The 18,760-nt window shown below is 39.4% G+C and overlaps 1 protein-coding gene across 5 annotated transcripts in view; it reads right to left on the bottom strand.

Moving 5' to 3' along the window:
* The window catches only part of LOC126203200 (lebercilin), a 201,566-nt gene that overhangs the window by 114,138 nt on the left and 68,668 nt on the right, over positions 1-18,760 (bottom strand). For all 5 annotated transcript variants that reach the window (XR_007540240.1, XM_049937442.1, XM_049937443.1 and 2 more), the window contains one exon: positions 12,715-12,864. Coding sequence is in view for 4 of the 5 variants with exons in the window: in XM_049937442.1 (XP_049793399.1) it covers positions 12,715-12,864 (150 nt within the window). In the remaining variant the exon portion in view is untranslated. The remainder of the gene's footprint in view (positions 1-12,714; positions 12,865-18,760) is intronic.

Raw genomic sequence — 18,760 nt, 5'->3', positions numbered from 1 at the left:
ATCAAATCCTTATGTATTTGGCCCACAAGGCAATTATGTCCCACAAGTTGTGTATGCAGAAAAGCTCCTTAAAACATGCACAAGTGCAGGTGTGCTCATGACCTTGATGCCAAGTTACACGGAGTCTAGAGCAGCAGTAGTGCATTAGATTTAAGTGGTGTATCTTCCAGATTGCAACATCTATGTTACTTTTAACAGTATTCAAAGAAAAATAACCAATAAATCCACAAAATGTCGAAAGTTGGGGTGTTCACCTGGTCTTGTGCCCTTACACAGGAGCCACCATTGACCTCCTCTAATTTATGTCCTCTCATCCTTATTGTGTGTCAGTTTCTGCCAATGCACCCAACTGTCTTTTGCCACTTCTTTGCCCTTTTCCGCAGCCTGTTCCCCTCCCCTGCCTCTCAACACAGCTCCTGGCAGCCTTGCCTGGCTACCATCTAATCCTACATGCTTTATCAGCCAGTGCTGACTACTCCCTCCCCATCCATACCCTGCTATACCTCCCCCCACCCCACTCCACTCTGGATTGCTGCTTGCATTTGATGCAACACCTCTGCATTCTGGTCAGAGCAGACTGAGATAGCAGTCATTTGTGCCTGCTTGTGTGAGTATGTGTGTGTGTTCTTTTCTGAAGAAGTCTCTGATGGAAAGCAATCTATTCTTTTCACAATATTGTTGATATTCCTACCTGAACTTTCCATTGCTTCAAATTTGATGGGTATTTTTAGTGCTCATGCAGGAGCCCCACACCTTTTACTTTTTAATGTGAAACGCCACTTTTCACTCCATACAGAGATCTACTCTAAATCATTTTGCAACAAGGTTTGATCTTCTGGTTATTTCACTAGATGGAAAAGGACAGAATCATCTGCAAAGAATCTAATACAGCTTGTGACACGACATACCACATCTGAATATTGGTAATTTTTTGGACGGACGCAGCATTTGGTTTGTGCATTCTGTGTCGCAGACTCCACGTACACATGACACTGATGGTCAGCTGCAGGCATGGCTAGGCTGAGTGGAGTGGAGGCGAGCCACCAAATGCTTTTATCAGATTTTGAACGCATCTGATATGATGTCAGATCTGCACGGTAGCGCATGCAAAGGGAAGTTTTATCTCGTTTAGGTTTTTGCATGTGCAGGGCAAACTATGTTTATACAGTTTTAGAAGCACAATATGTTACACTCTAGAGATAATGTGTGTGGGAAGATAAAAGCACTAAGCAAATTCACTGAACTGAAACCCAGTAAATAATTAATAATTTCTACAAATTTTAATATACAAGAGATCAAGCTATCAATTTGTAGTGTTCATTGATGTGGATTGATTGAGCTATTCACATGTTTGGTAATGTAATTAATTAACCTGTGAGACACATTTTTAAATTCAACTTTTCATTAAAATGTACATATCTGTTATCCAAGACAGCTAAGCCAGGAAGGCAGTATGTGCTGGCAGATATGATAACACACCACCCACAACCTTTAGTTTGTAAGATTCATATTTTTAACTGTGTTTTTATCATCTATTTACTAATTTGCACAGTTTTGTCCACAATTCAAAAGCAATTGGAACTACATTAATTATAACTGCAGCAATGGAAAGAGCAGGAAAATTACTGCAAGAAAAATTTGCCATATACTTTTGTACTGTAATATTTTAAGGCACAAAAACCATGAACTATTAACAATACTGCTGCTGAAATTTGCAACTGTTTAATATTAACTTGTGGGGAAAGTATTTCACTTAGAATTAAGTATGACATGTCAACTTTGTTGCGGTTTTTAGTGCACGTCTAATGTCAAATTCAGATTTTCAGTTGCATTTATACATAAAAAGTTGTACAAGAGGCTGGTGATGGCATAAAGTCAATAAGTGGTGTAGAGGTATGGGTCTTCCGTGGAGAGGCAAGCTGACGGCTTAATAGAGTGGCAGATATCTTTCTCTTTTACACTGTTCAGGACAGAGGTGGAGAGGCAAGACCTATGCTTGTCTCAGCATTGCTCCAGCAGAATGCTTTTCAGTGCTAGAGATTGTTTGAGTCATTTGTTGAGACACACTGAAATATTTCATGACTGTTCAGAGGGAATTTGTTCTGCAGTTGCAAGGACTATTTTATTTAAGTCAATGGTACAGCAGAACTTGTATTTTTTTGTGTGCAACTGATATGGACTTTGAGTGACAATCAGATTTTTGTAATTTTTTATATTTATGGTATATGAAGCTTAGAACTCAAATATCAGTCTCCCAAAACAGATCAATACAACACTAAAACATTCTTGAAAAAAAATCAACTCTGTTGTTTCTGAGTATCTTTAAATCCCTAAAACTTCAAGATTTTTTGATGAGCTTCATGGCTCTATTGTAGAATGCTCACCGGCCATGGGGACAGGCAGCCAAGGTCTGATTCTTGGACAGTGGAAATAGGAAGTATTTGTTCTATGAGCATTTCCATGAACCATGACGCTTAAAATATAAGTATGGGAGCGGGAGAGGGTTGGGAGGGGGGGAGATTAAAATAAAAACCTCAGTACCTTCAAGATGTAATCACTGCTTGAAGTCTCTCTCTCTCTCTCTCCCTCCCTCTTTTTTTTCTTTTTCTTCTCTTTTTTTAAATAACTATGCCATTTAAATATAAAATTCATCACATATATGCTAAATAACATGTATTTCATTGTTATTTATTATGAAAAATGCATGGTTTCTTATTTTGAATTACATATCGCACACAAGATTCCAGTTTTCATCTCACTCAAATATTCTTAATTAGGTATTAATCTTTTATGAATAACTGTTAACAAAACAATAGAAATATTATGTGAAGGACAGATTTCTACTCAATATATAGAGATGTTAGTCGCTGACAGGCACAATGAAAAGACTGCAATACATTTTAGATTTCGGCCAATAGGCGTTTTTCTAAAGTAGACAACACATACACATTCACGCAAGCACAACTTACACGCACATGACCACTGCTTCTGGCTGCTGTGGCCACACTGAGGACTGCAACTACAACTGATGGGGGAAGCAATCTGGTGTGGGTTGTGGGGAAAAGGAGGCAGGTGGGACAGGGAGGGGGGAGGGATAGAAGGGTAGGGGTGGGGCAAGATGTGGTACTTGTGGGAGCATGCAGGGATGTGGTGGGGACAGGGTCGCTCTGTGCAGTCAGGTGGTTTGGGGAGGGAGGGGGGGGGGAGCGTAAAAAGAGGGAGGGGGGGGGGAGCGTAAAAAGAGAGAAGTACAGAAGGGGAAAGAGACTGGTGGGTGCATAGGTGGAATAGAAAGCTGTGTAACGCTGGAATGGGAGCAGGGAAGGGGACCGACCGATAGGTGAAGGGCAGGACCAGGGAAGGTTGAGGCCAAGGGGGTTAGGGAACATAGTACAAGGGACAATTTTTTTTTTTAAGCAGGTTGGTTTATTTAGGATCCCAATATACCAAATTATTCCCCAGTCTTCTAGCTACAAACCCTATTTTTCAACTCTGTTCACTGCAATGGCCTTATACCACCTTACTGGGAGGGCCTGCATACCCCTGCACGCTACCACTATATTGGTCAACATTTAGAGTAAATGTCTTGCTGCATGAATAACCTCCCCATCATTCATGTACTGCTTCCCATAAGGTGCAACCTTCACTGGTCCAAACAGATGGAAGCCGGAAAGTGCGACATGTGAGCTGCAGGGTGTGAGAGGAAGAACAGTCCAATGACGTTTTGTAACTTTCTCTCAGGTGTGCAGACTTGTTTGAGGCCTTGTGTTGTCATGGAGAAGGAGCTGTTTGTATTTCTTTGACAATGAACATGTAGAAGTTGTTTCTTCAGTTTCCTGAGAGTAGCACAGTACACTTCACAATTGAAAAAGTTGCACCATGGGGGAGGACATCACAGAATAACCCCCTTAGAGTTCCAAGAAGACCCCCACATCCTTATGGCTGAAGCTGTGGTTCTGAACTTTCTTTTCAGAGGAGAGGTGAAGTGGTGCCACTCCAGGAATTGCTGTTTGGTTCCTGGTTCGAAGTGATGCACCCTAGTTTCATCACTTGTGGCAATGACCCACAAAAAATTGCCATGATCTGCTTTGTAATGCACAAGCAATTCTGCACAGATGGTCCTTTGTTGCTCGTTATGGTCTTCTGTTAGGTGGCACGGAACCCAGTGAATACACATTTTTGAGTGCCCGAACTGATGGAAGCATGTGTCGGCACTACTAACAAGAGACATCCAGTTGTGCGGCGAGGTGTTTGATTATGATCAATCGATCACCAAAAATGAGAGTGTCCATTCCAAAATAGCAAGAGTCACAGCTGTGTGCTGCCGGTCAGCATGCTAGAGATCGGACAGGTTTGCACGACCTTGTCGCGATGATGACAGATATCTTGCCCAATGATCCATCATGCTTTTGTTCACTGCTAGGTTTCCACAGACATTCTGCAAGCACTTATGAGTATCTGCAATACTCTGGTTTTCCGCCAAAAGAAACTCAATGACAGCTCTCTGCTTGGAACATACCTCCGTTACAGAAGCCATTTCAAAGACTATGTATAGTGCCACCACCTACTGGAATTCCATGTAACTGTAGGGGCTGAAATAGGAATATTCCACGATGCCCCACAACAAAGTGCACAATTTTCCAAGCAAAATTAGCCAAGAAAAAAATTTGTTCCATTACTTACTGAACGCCCCATACATCCTCCCACCACCACCTACTCCAGACCTGTCATAGCCATCTCCTACCCCCTTGAAGGGTACCTGTGAAAGCAGTCATATGATCTACAAACTAAACTGCAACCACTGTGCTGTTATCTATGTGGGCATGATAACTAATACTCTGTAAGTCCAGAAGAACAGCCACCGACAAACTGTGAGCAAGAGTCTGCTTGACAACCCAGTTGCTGAACATGCTGCCCAACACTTGTACTTCTCTTTAGTGACTGCTTCACAGTCTGTGCCATCTGAATCTTTCCTACCAACACCAGCTTTTCTGAAATGTACACGTGGTAGCTCTCCCTGCAACATATCCTACAGTCCTGTAATGACCCCCCCCCCCCCCACCCCTTCCCAGCCTCAATCTTCATCTATATATAACCATCCCTGCTCCCATTCCAGCACTACATAGACTTCTATTGCACCTATGCACCCACCAGTCTTTTTCCCCTTCTCTTCTCTGCCTCCCCCCACCGCCCAAAAAAAACCTCCCAACTGCACCTAGTGACTGCACCATTATGCCATACTTCCACAAGCACAGCACTATACCTTCCCCCACCCCTACCCCTTTCCACCCTAATCGGCTCCTTACCCCCACCATCCACACCAGGTTGCTTGTCCCATCAAGTATAGTTGCAGTCTGGCCACAGCAGCCAGAGGCAGTGGTCATATGTGTGTGAGTTGTGCTTGTGGGCATTTTCTACAAGTTGGTTGTAATTAAACTTTTGTTACAGAAAACTAATTACTGTATGGGTACCTAACTTTGTAGGAATAATGTTCAGGCTGTGTGCCGCAGAATTTACATTGTTAGCATTGTTAGCTTCATGACTTCCTATTAGGTGCCAGTACTGGTATAGTGCCATAGGCTGAAACACAAGCTTCTGTTGCATTAGAGTTTCAGAGAGTCAACAAGGTGAGCAGAGCTTTACTTTGAAAGCTGTTTTACCAAAACAACAGCAATAGTGCTGCTGATCTACTCTTTCTGCACACAGGTTAAAGAACATGTTTCTGAAGTTTGAATCAACTGGAGATTTGGGAATTGCTTCTGGGAGAGGCCGATAGCAAAGTGCACCACAAATTGTTGAAGAAGGTACTGCTGCCATCACTGAGAGTGCTAGATGTAAAGTGCAATCTTCAAGCTGTGTCCAACAGCTGAACATTCCATGGACCAAGGTTCCGAAAGCGCTATGAACAATTGAGACGCTAACATGGGAAACGTAAAACATACTAAAAATTCAGTTCATCAGGAAAAGCAAAAACCAATTTGTGATGACTCTGATATCTTATTAGAAAAAATACTTCCAATTTGAAATCCAAATGCAGCTGAGGGTTTTAACAGAAATCACACTCAAACATTTATCAGCTTCATCAGCAAAGTCAAAAAAGTCTTCAGGTTTCATGGTAATTGCTTCATAAGGTTTGAAAACTAGCACTGCGAATAATTTCAGCTACTTCTTCCAGAACCACAATCTTACACTACTTTTTCCTCTTTTCAATTACATCAAACTCCATGTCACAGTAATGTTCAGAAGCCAGAGATCTTAATTTCACAGAATCAAAATAGTTTCTTGCAATAACATAAATAATAACCAATTATATCGTTTGATTCTTCTACATTTACATCTACACACACACTCCACATGTTGTCATACAGAGCATGGCGGAGGTCGCCCTGTATCTACGAGGGCAGTTCAATAAGTAATGCAACACATTTTTTTTTTCTGAAACAGGGGTTGTTTTATTCAGCATTGAAATACACCAGGTTATTCCCCAATCTTCTAGCTACACAACACTATTTTTCATCGTAATCTCCATTCAATGCTACGGCCTTACGCCACCTTGAAATGAGGGCCTGTATGCCTGCACGGTACCATTCCACTGGTCGATGTCGGAGCCAACGTCGTACTGCATCAATAACTTCTTCATCATCTGCGTAGTGCGTCCCACGGATTGCGTCCTTCATTGGGCCAAACATATGGAAATCCGACGGTGCGAGATCGGGGCTGTAGGGTGCATGAGGAAGAACAGTCCACTGAAGTTTTGTGAGCTCCTCTCGGGTGCGAAGACTTGTGTGAGGTCTTGCGTTGTCACGAAGAAGGAGAAGTTCGTTCTGATTTTTGTGCCTACGAACACGCTGAAGTCATTTCTTCAATTTCTGAAGAGTAGCACAATACACTTCAGAGTTGATCGTTTGACCATGGGGAAGGACATCGAACAGAATAACCCCTTCAGCGTCCCAGAAGACTGTAACCATGACTTTACCGGCTGAGGGTATGGCTTTAAACTTTTTCTTGGTAGGGGAGTGGGTGTGGCGCCACTCCATTGATTGCCGTTTTGTTTCAGGTTCGAAGTGATGAACCCATGTTTCATCGCCTGTAACAATCTTTGACAAGAAATTGTCACCCTCAGCCACATGACGAGCAAGCAATTCCGCACAGATGGTTCTCCTTTGCTCTTTATGGTGTTCGGTTAGACAACGAGGGACCCAGCGGGAACAAACCTTTGAATATCCCAACTGGTGAAAAATTGTGACAGCACTACCAACAGAGATGTCAAGTTGAGCACTGAGTTGTTTGATGGTGATCCGTCTATCATCTCGAACGAGTGTGTTCGCACGCTCCGCCATTGCAGGAGTCACAGCTGTGCACGGCCGGCCCGCACGCGGGAGATCAGACAGTCTTGCTTGACCTTGCGGCGATGATGACACACGCTTTGCCCAACGACTCACCGTGCTTTTGTCCACTGCCAGATCACCGTAGACATTCTGCAAGCGCCTATGAATATCTGAGATGCCCTGGTTTTCCGCCAAAAGAAACTTGATCACTGCCCGTTGTTTGCAACGCACATCCGTTACAGACGCCATTTTAACAGCTCCGTACAGGGCTGCCACCTGTCGGAAATCAATGAAACTATACGAGACGAAGCAGGAATGTTTGAAAATATTCCACAAGAAATTTCCGGTTTTTTCAACCAAAATTGGCCGAGAAAAAAAATGTGTTGCATTACTTATTGAACTGCCCTCGTACTAGTCATTTCCCTTCCTGTCCCACTCGCAAATAAAGTGAGAGAAAAATGACTATCTATATGCCTCCATACAAGGTCAATTTTCTCTTATCTTATGTTTGTGGTCCTTATGTGAAACATACAATGGCAGCAGTAGGGCCATTCTACAGTCAGCTTCAAATGTTGGTTCTCTAAATTTTCTCAATAGTGTTCCTCAAGAAGCTCATTGTCTTCCCTCCAGGGATTTCAATTTGAGATCCCAAAGCATCTCTGTAATACTTGTGTGTTGATCGAACCCACCAATAACAAATCCAGCAGCCCATCTCTGAATTGCTACATGTCTTCCTTTAATCTGATGAGGTGGGGATCACAACACTTGAGCAGACTCAAGAATGGTTCGCACTAGTGTCCTATATATAGTCTCCTTCACAGATGAACCACATTTCCCTAAACCTCTCCCAATAAACCAAAGTTGATCATTTGCATTTCCCACTACAATCTTTACATGCTCATTCCATTTCATATTGCTCTGCAACATTATATCTAGATATTTAATCAACATCCATGTGTGAAGTAGTATCCACATTAACTTACATATTTCTACTTCCGGAGTTAGGTGCCATTTATCACACCAACTACACATTTTGTCTTCACCATCTTGTATTCTCCTACAGTCACTCAATGACGACATCTTCCTGTACACCACAGCTTCCCCAGCCAACAGTTGCAGATTGCTGCTCACCCTGTCCATCAAATCACTTAGGTTTATAGAGAATAATTGCAGTGCTATTACGCTTCCCTGGTGCACTCCTGACGATACCCTTGTCTTGCCGTCGAGGAAAAGGTACCGGGTCCTATTACTTACGAAATCTTCAAGCCACTCACATATCCGGGGACATATTCTGTATGCTTGTACCTTCATTAAGAGTCTTACTGTGGGGCAACTTGTCAGACACTTCTCAGATATCTAAGAATATTGAATCTGCCTGTTGTCCATCATCCATACTTGGCAGAATATCATACGAGAAAAGGGCAAGCTGATGTTTTCTAAAACCATGCTGATTTACGAACATGAGCTATTCCATCTCAAAAAACTTTACTATATTCGAAATGTAAAGATATTGAAGATTTCTATGGCAAACTAACATTAAGGATACTGATCTGTAATTCTGCAGATCCATTCTTTTACCCTGCACTTTTTCCCAGTGCCTTAGGACTTTGCACTGGGTAAGAGTTTTAAGATAAATGCCAACTAAGTATGGGACCAATGCTATAGAGTGCACCGTGTAAAACCGAACTGGGATTCCTTCTGGACCTAGTGACATATATATTTTCTCTTACCATCCTCCATATAGGAGTCTGTGCAACAGTCAAATGACAGTATGTTTATATGAGCCTCCTGCATGAACAGTTTCTTAAACATGAAATTTAAAACTTCAGTTTTCCTTTTACTATCTTCTATTGCCACATTGCTTAATTCTGCCCTGCGCAGTTATCACACCATTTTGGCACGAAGTTGACTACCTACTGCACCTTGGGCTTGTTACTTGCTGCATGAGCCATCAGCAGGAATGTTTTTAAGCTGTTCTAACTACCATTGTACTAACAACTTTCTTTCTGCTGTTGGAATTGGCTTTTACTACCTTGTCCATGAAAAAAAGAAATGAAAAACTATTTTTGGCACATACCACCTTTCCCATGTCAACGCCCTAATTGTGAAATGGCATCAAGATGGCCATCTCATTAAGAAACATCTGTAACGTGGAATGGGAACTTGGTATGCAATTAACAAATGTTACACTATCATGTGGAAATTAAAATGTGTTTCTTTCAATGGTTCATTTGTTATTTCTCTTCCACATGTCCTTACAAATGGTTCCACATAGATTCAATGTCCAGCGATCAGTCTTTATCATGTTAGTAGTGAAAGTTTAGTTATTATAACAACTTTGTACTTCAGAAGAACTTTTGGCCCAAAGCTAAGACGTAGAGCAGTCTTTTCATTGTGCCTCTCTGTGACTAAACATGTCCTCTATATGGTGAGCAGTGATCTATCCTTTTCATTAGAATATTAATGAGTGTTCCCCCCCCCATCCTTATGTATTTTATGTTGCACAAAAATGCTCGTAGAACATGCACCTTTTTTTCAAAAATTTGCTTCATTTGAGAATTGAATCTGGACTGCCCACAAGGCAGGCAAACAGTCTACCACAGAGCCATGCAGCACACCGAAAAACCACACTAGATGTAGCTATTTAAAGAGGCTCAGAAAACTTCAACATTGATTTTTTCAAGAATTTTTTAGATTGGAACTGCTTTAGCAGATAATATATTTGAATTCTGAACTTCATGTTCCATAAATATAAATAATTACAAAAATCTGATTGATGTGTGGTCTCCTTGTGAATCTGATTTTTACCTCAATTTGCCAGTGGTGAGTCTGATCATTTTTTGCTACTGATTGGCACTTAGTATTAATACATGACATGTCACTTAGACTTCAATTCATTTGTGTTAGTGTGGAGTTTGATTAATTTTTAGCTGTGAACACTGTGTTTTCCAGCTATTTTTATTTTATTCTTCAATGAAGAAGGAAAAAAAAATTGCAACACCAAGGAGTTGTGCAACATAAATGGAAGTTGGTAGGCATGTTTGTACATGTGAAAGATGATGTCTATTCAAATTTCACGCCACTCGTATGAATGGCGTAAATCAGATTTGCTTTAAATATATGCTGTAACAGTTGTGAGCGTTAGTTACCTTAGCGATTGGACATGGTGAGTTGATGTTAGTCGAGAATGCTTTAAGGCAACAAAGGTGTCATTATCAATACCTCACTGAGTTTGAACAAGATCTTGTCATATGGCTACAAGAAGACAAACTGACATCTGGCACAATGCATACACTTCTGCTTTCCTGCTCTGGCAGTTATACCGGTTATTAATGTGCCAGCATTTCACATTTGCAATGGCTTATCTCATGCTTACATTAACCTGTGATCTTGCAATGTTAATCACTTAAATATGTTACCTACACACATGTATTCCCAAAATTACTTTACTCTACATCAATTATTTTTTGGTGTCGCAAGTTTTTTTTCCCCATCAGTGTATTTATATACTGTGTTCACCAACCTCTATAGTAGAGGCTTGAGCAAATTTCAATTCTCTTAATTACATAGCAGCTTATCACCACGCTAAGAGTCTTTGTGTGACTTTACAGACAATAAACTTTATTGTAGTTGGGGTACATTATTTGGATTTGTAGCATCTACAATCAGCCTGACATTAATCTGCATCTGATTAGAGCAATGGATGCTTCTTTTTTATTGAAGTGCCAATAACAGAAGTACAATCATTCCCACAGACAATGAAGCACAGTCATTTTTGTATTGTCACAAGCTGCTCAGTGTCACCTAAATTTTTTATGCACATTAAGAACAGCAGAAAGCGATTTCACTTCATAACTAACTGGCTGTCAATAATTATGAAGTGTGACCTTTCTCATATCAAATCAGAAGTCCAGTTGCACTGCTGAGATGATACTTCAGATGTATGACACTTTAAATAACTTGGGTCCCTGTCTTTTATAGGCACAGTGCTGCTACTCGGACTATCTGAACACTCCTTGCAGACTGACTAAAAGCTTCATCTTGCTAGTGGTTCCTCTCCATATGTTCCAATTTTCAAAGGGGCTTTCCCTGAATGAAGCTGTTGCAAATCCGGATTGTTCTCCTCAATATGTTCAGTGCACAAATTTTTTTAATCATTATGTTTCAAAGTTGCACAGGTATAGTCAAAATACCACTCCCCAACCTCCCCCTCCCTGAAAAAGGAATGTTTTCTTATATGAGTTTGAACTGTTACAAAAGTAACAAAATCTAATGCCAGTTCATAATCACTGATAAAATATCATCTATGAACAGGAAATCTTGCTACAATCAGAACACAATGATTCAGACTGTCCAGGGTTTCATTTTATTTGTTTGGTATAGTTAACACATTCTACTGGTAATTTAAACACTGATTTTAACATTAGAATTCAGTACAGTCCTAAGTATTCTGGGAGAGGAGTAATTTGTATATTTTAAATGATCCCCCTCCACTCTGCAGTCATTAAAACTGGACCAGGTTAGCTTTCAGGCAGACATTTCCTTTCAAAAGAAGAAGGGCTTTGCTGCTCATTTTAATGCATTATACAGTAAGCACTAACAGACAGTACCTATTTAATGGTAGTTAACTGCTAATAAAGCATACACAATTTGTTTCTGGTGAGTGATCTGTCCTATCAATGTATATCCTGACTTATGCCATGGCCTTCAGGACTCTCATTCATGGTGGGATTTACAGAAATAAATGAATACACAAATGTGTTCTCTTCCAACTGAGCCATACAAGCACATATATGCTTACTGCCAGAAACTCCCATCCGACCTTCAAAATGCCAAAATCATGCAGAAATAACACATCTGACAGAAACAATGTAATGAAGGGAACAACTTTTCCACAAGGGCAGTGCAATTACTGAAAATATTTAGTTTTCTTCAGAAATATGGTGTATGATCATTACTGCCAAGTTAACAACATTCCAATAATGATCTTACAATCTTGTTAGTATGTTATCTCTGACATCATTTATCTCAGCGATGGTGATCCAACAGCCAGCAAAAGAGCTTTTCTATAGTTCAAAAATATACAATATGCACATGGAAACTGAAGTTGTGTGATGTGTTCAGGTGACTCAGATCAAAGACCTTTTGATGCAAATCCAAACGTATAGTTTCAAGTTTTGATCCCAAAAACTTTTTTACCAGCCTCAAAGAGTTAAAACAGCATTGGCTATTCTTTAGTTTCACTTGCATGGCTAATTCAACCTCCATAAACATCAAGCATACTGGTGACACCACCTTTTAATTAAATTTGTACAGGTACTGCACATAAATTAACGGTAGTAGTACCATCTGCAATCTGAATGAACACAAAATGATTTTGTTTCACCTGTTTTATAGTGGCCCGTAGAGTACGAACTTCCTCTGTGTGTGCATTCAGAAGCACTGGAAGGTCAGCTTTTTTATCTTCAAATCGTTTCAATGCTAGATCTTGACGCTTCTGAAGTGTGCGTAGCATCCTGTTTTCAGTAGCTAGTTCCTAAAACAGTAAAAATTCAGATTAACATATCAACGAAAGGCATATATAAAATACAGAATATAACACCACCTAACACAGTGCTATGAACATGTAAAACAATAATTTACCAGAACTACCACCTGACCCAATATGAATGGATCTGTAACTGAAAGAGAGATGCCACATACAAATTACTCAATGCAACAAACACTTGGAAGTGTCAATTATTTTAGAGAATATCCTACTCCTGGAAAGGAAACAAGACACAGATATACAACTCTTTAATGGCAGCCCAATAGAGTACGAAGTGCGGGAAATTTTTAAGGTTTATTTTTCAGTCTATTAGTGTACCTGTCATGCTATATTATCTGTTGGATGAATCATTAGCCATAATTAAACAAAAAAAGATATTTCTATTCTACAGTATGTATCACAGTTACTTGGCATTATTACTTGTATATTCGTAAATAAATAGTGAATGAATGGGTCAACAGGAAAGGAGAAACTTTTCTTTTAAGTACCTACATTTTACCAAAATAGCTGTAAAAACTGGAACAATGGGTTTGTGAATCAAAAAGTGGGAAATATGTAAAACGTTTCTGCTGAGTTATGGTGAACATAAATGTCTCTCAGCAGCCTATTTTGTATAACTAGAAAGTTTATCATCATATCATGATGATGATGCAATATCAGAATACAAGAGAATTATAAACAGTAGAACATTCGCTCTTTAGAAAATGTGTTTGTCATACCACAACAATTAGGCTCAAACTAATGCAGGTGCGGAAAGTGTGAATAGAAGAGCTTTGCATAAAATGACAATAAGGTATTGTATGATGCAATGTGACCACAGCATGATCTGTAAGGCTGCAGTGATCTTAAAGCTTTGCCCATAGTATTGTATCAACATTACAGTATTAAAATGGGTATATACCTGTCTGCATTAATACCATCTGCTGCTGGCCTACGTGCTACTCGGTTTGCTTCCATGGTCCAAAAATAGCAAACTTGTCAAACTTCAATGGCACATGGATGCTGACATTGGCATAGAGGATACATGCCAAGTGTATGGTATGAGATTTCTTTGGATATATCATGCAATCTTCACTCCCACATATTGAACTCATTGTGGAAAGCAAACAGTACATATAGGACATTTTAGAGCTTAAGCAGCAGCCTTCCTATCGGGCATTTGCACATGCTACAGCAACACTAAGAGATGGCCTCCTTCAAACAAAAGAGATGACTTCGTTCATTCAAACAAGAGCAGGTGCAACTGTTTCAGTGGCATAATATATTGGTAACTGAACACATTTGTGGTATGGATGGTCAGAAACTTGTTCATCAGAGTCTGCCAGTTACCTGTTCTAGCTTTGTGGACATGCATACAAACTTGTGAAGTGAAATTCCACAGGAACATACACAGCCCTCTTTGATTTCACACCACAGCATTCAAAAACTACAATTGCAGCACATAGAGGACACAGATGTCATTGCAACTGCACCGACTACCCCTATGTGCCTCCCACCAGACCCAAATTCTGAACTTATCCCCACACTACTGATGTAGTTCCCCTTGCCCATTATTCTCATTACACATAGCTTTTTTCAGTCATGGGCATTTACATCACTGAGAAGTGGTTTTGGGTCAGCTTACCTACAATTCCCTGCTTATGGAGATCCCCTCATCTTGTTTTGATGCTGACAAGAGTTTGTGAGTGCGAAATTCAGTTCTGCAATGACTTCTGTAGTTGCTGTACTTTTATTTTTCATCACAATCCTCTTCAATTAATGGCTGTCACTGTCACTCCACACACACTTTTGCCTGTGTTGTGACTTATCATATGATGTTTTACTGCTTTCGCTTGAGGTGGTACAAATTTTTGACATGGTGCCTGTTGAAACACCAAACATTTCGGCCACTTTGGTTGCAGAAGTGCCCACCATATGAGCACCCACAATTTTCCCACGTTCGAATTCACTTGGCTCCAACATATTGCACTCACAGCAACAGAGAATACTGTTCTGACCAAGACTTGACACTTGCAATGCACTGAGGACATTGATAGATGCCTTTCATGGTCAAATACTACAGCGCAACCTGCATGTTTGGTTAGCATCAGCATTTGTGTTCAGGCACGCATTTCTCGCAGTATTTCCAAATTTTTGTCCAACCCCTGAACCATAAATGCTAAACTGAGATCATCTTCAATTATCTTATCATGATTAAAGCATTTTTGCACAAATACATCAATTTCTTTCTATGTTCAGTAACACAATGCCTGTTGATTCAGACACCTTATACTATCATTCATAAGAATTTTCACTCTTCAATAAAATATTTGCACGTACATGATTGTGTCATTATGTTGTTTATTACCTCTTGCAGGTGGCTTCATCAGGGTGATGTGTGTACAATACCCTTTTTCTTCCCAATGCATTCTCACTTAACGGAAATATTTAAAACTACAATATACAATGGTATTAGACATACTCAAACCTCTTTGCTCAGTTTAGGCATTTTGTTTCATTTATCTAATAACTGGCCTATGATTAAATGAAATATTTGTAATTTAATTAATAAAATCATTTTTGTTACAAAATTTCAAACTGGTCACAGTTGCAAATTTGACACATTTTAAAAGTCTTATCTGAAAAGCATTTAAAATTTAAACTGCACATCAGAAGATCCAACTACTTGAAACAAGTTTTGAGTTAATTAATGCAGGTGCTTTAAGTGACCACTAGACTTAAGTGTGTAAACATGAAGAGATGTATGGAATCCTTATATTTGTGGGTCCCTGCTGAATACTGTCCTTCAACAATTCAAAACAAGAAGGAAGGCAACAAATCATTTTTAAGAGATCTTGACAATGTTCAACCGTTGAGTACACAGCTCTCTCTCTCTCTCTGTCTGTCTGTCTGTGTGTGTGTGTGTGTTTTGAATGGCAACTCCTCTTCAAGTTGAGTGGTTGGTATGACCGTTTAGTTACTGCTCATTTTACACCAAGACCTTCTATTACTACAAAGAAATCTTTACTCTGAAAAGATGGCAACAGTATCAAAACAAAATGCACAATAGTAAGTATTTCACAGACTGAAAATTGCAAACACAGATTTATTGTAATCTATTTATTACTACAAACAAAATACTTTACCCTGAGAAGATGGCAATAGTTTCAAAACAAATGTGCAATAGTAAGTATTTCACAGACTGAAAATTGCAAGCAAAGGTTTATAGTAATCTTCGGTAAATTGTTTTTGGGTATGTAATTGCACTGTGACATATTGACCATCATTTCTGGTACTGCTCCAAGATGATATATTTGCATCTAATAACCAATGGCCTCTAAGAAATAAACAACTGAGGTGCTTCCTATACAAAGATGCAACAAAGTAATCAAACAAGTTCAAAGTTACATTTCTTGGTGGACAATTCCTGCACTGAAGCAGGCCATATTATTTTCATTGTTAATTTTCAAAATTGTCCTGTTGGCACTGACTTCATGAAGAGACCTTGGAGAACTGATGAGAGAGATTTAATCTTTTCCTACGATATGACATAAGGATGTTGACCCAGAGCAACTTAATTTATACACTTTATATTAGTATGGTGATGTGAATGGGTATTTTATGAAAAGAAAATAAAGCCACAGAAAAACAGTGAGATGGTCTCAAAAATTCTGATATTATTTTTCTGCTGACCGTTGTGTTATCTCACAAATAAATATGTAGTTACATGTATGATACAGCACACTCGAATTATTTTTCTGAGAATTAAATTATTTCTACTTTATGTTTTAAGGAAATATGTTCAAAACAAATAAACTTCAAATTATATCTAAAAACAAAGATGATGAGACTTACCAAACAAAAGCGCTGGCATGTCGATAGACACACAAACAAACACAAACATACACACAAAATTCTAGCTTTCGCAACCAACGGTTGCTTCGTCAGGAAAGAGGGAAGGAGAGGGAAAGACGAAAGGATGTGGGTTTTAGGGGAGAGGGTAAGGAGTCATTCCAATCCCGGGAGCGGAAAGACTTACCTTAGGGGGAAAAAAGGACGGGTATACACTCGCACACACACACATATCCATCCACACATATACAGACACAAGCAGACATCTCACAAGCAGACATATTTGAAGACAAAGGTAAGGTAAGTCTTTCCGCTCCTGGGATTGGAATGACTCCTTACCCTCTCCCTTAAAACCCACATCCTTTTGTCTTTCCCTCTCCTTCCCTCTTTCCTGACGAAGCAACCGTTGGTTGCGAAAGCTAGAATTTTGTGTGTATGTTTGTGTGTCTATCGACCTGCCAGCGCTTTTGTTTGGTAAGTCTCATCATCTTCGTTTTTAGATATATTTTTCCCACGTGGAATGTTTCCCTCTATTATAAACTTCAAATTAAATAGACGAAAGTCCTATCCATAGAGGCAACTACACATTGGTCAATCATACAATTGGAGCTTAACAAGTAAGCAGCTTCTGCCATCTGTATTAGCAGAATAAAAGCATACAAACCAGCAACATGTGACTATTTCAGTGATATCTGGAATATGTTTACTGTACAAGCTGTGTCACATGCATAATACAAAATGTGAAAATTATGATGGGAGATCGAACAGTATAAAAGTGGTCCTAATCCCTATACCCCCCCCCCCCCCCCCAAACAAAAAAAGGCATATTTTCAGATATTACATCTCATGTTAATAGAAGAATCAATTCTCAAACAAGTGATATTTTGGTCCTTTCTAAATGAGAAGGCCAGATATATAAATCTCAATAACAGACGTAGAAGCAACAGGTCAAAAGTAAACAGACAATTACTGGTATTAAAGAACAACCGCAATATTTTAACAGTAAGAGATGACAACAAAATATCAGTATATGTGTCAAAGGCGGAATACTGAATATAAGACATGGCCTCTAGAGCAAGTATACCGTGTGTTCAATTTAAAGAGCTTTCATCCTGGTGAGTAATGGCACTGTAGTATTAGCTACAGATATGTAATGTGGCATGTGGATCTAAGTTTTAGTACTAACTTTCTTTTCATGGTGCTAGTTCACTGGTGGACACTGTCTGCAATAGGAATCAAATACAAGATCACTGAATGTGTCCCGAAGAGGAAGTGGCACTGCAAACAGTATTGAGGACTTACAATACGTAAATAGAACAGGAGAATGGCAATGGAATATGAATAAAACGCAATGAACAAATAAAAAATTTTTACTGCGATCAGACATTGAGAGCACAAAAAGCGACACTTAACTAAACAAATAAGACAAATGGAAAATCTGTGGAAAATTTTAGTTCATGTAATTTCAGTATTCCTATCAGACTTAAAATCCCTGCACTACAATGGCTTCGCTGAATAAAGACATATGCTGATGTGTGTATCCAAATGCTACAGATTAATGTTTTTCCCACAAGTATCCAAAACATTAACAACCATTGTGAAAAATGGAAACCACAGTGTAAAATGAATATCTATGCAAAATGAATATCTTTATGTTGAATGAGGACCAACTTGGGAAACTGACACATATGAAGCTAAAGCTGAAAAAATTCAATTGTGTTAAGTGTGCCAGTATATGAATAGGTTTTTAAAACAATACAAATGTTGGAGCCTGAACAAAAAGTAAATGATAGTAGTAACTTCAGACTGAACAACAATGAAATAATATGTAAAATAATGGAAAGGCTACAAGTCACCTATAGCTGATTTATGTTTGGCACACTGAAACACACAAAAGAAAATTGTTTATACCAGTTTCCAAGCTTTTTCCCTTTCTCTGGTGGAAGCATACATTCACACAGAGAACCATACAGATACCTAAACATACTGACCATGGCCATGGCGAGGCTGACTGTTGTTTATTGCCAGTGGTTGCCTGGGGAGTGGGTAAGGA

The sequence above is a fragment of the Schistocerca nitens genome, chromosome 9 (genome assembly GCF_023898315.1).
Source record: "Schistocerca nitens isolate TAMUIC-IGC-003100 chromosome 9, iqSchNite1.1, whole genome shotgun sequence".
Classification (NCBI taxonomy): domain Eukaryota; kingdom Metazoa; phylum Arthropoda; class Insecta; order Orthoptera; family Acrididae; genus Schistocerca; species Schistocerca nitens.
This window is presented reverse-complemented; position numbering and strand designations above follow the sequence as displayed.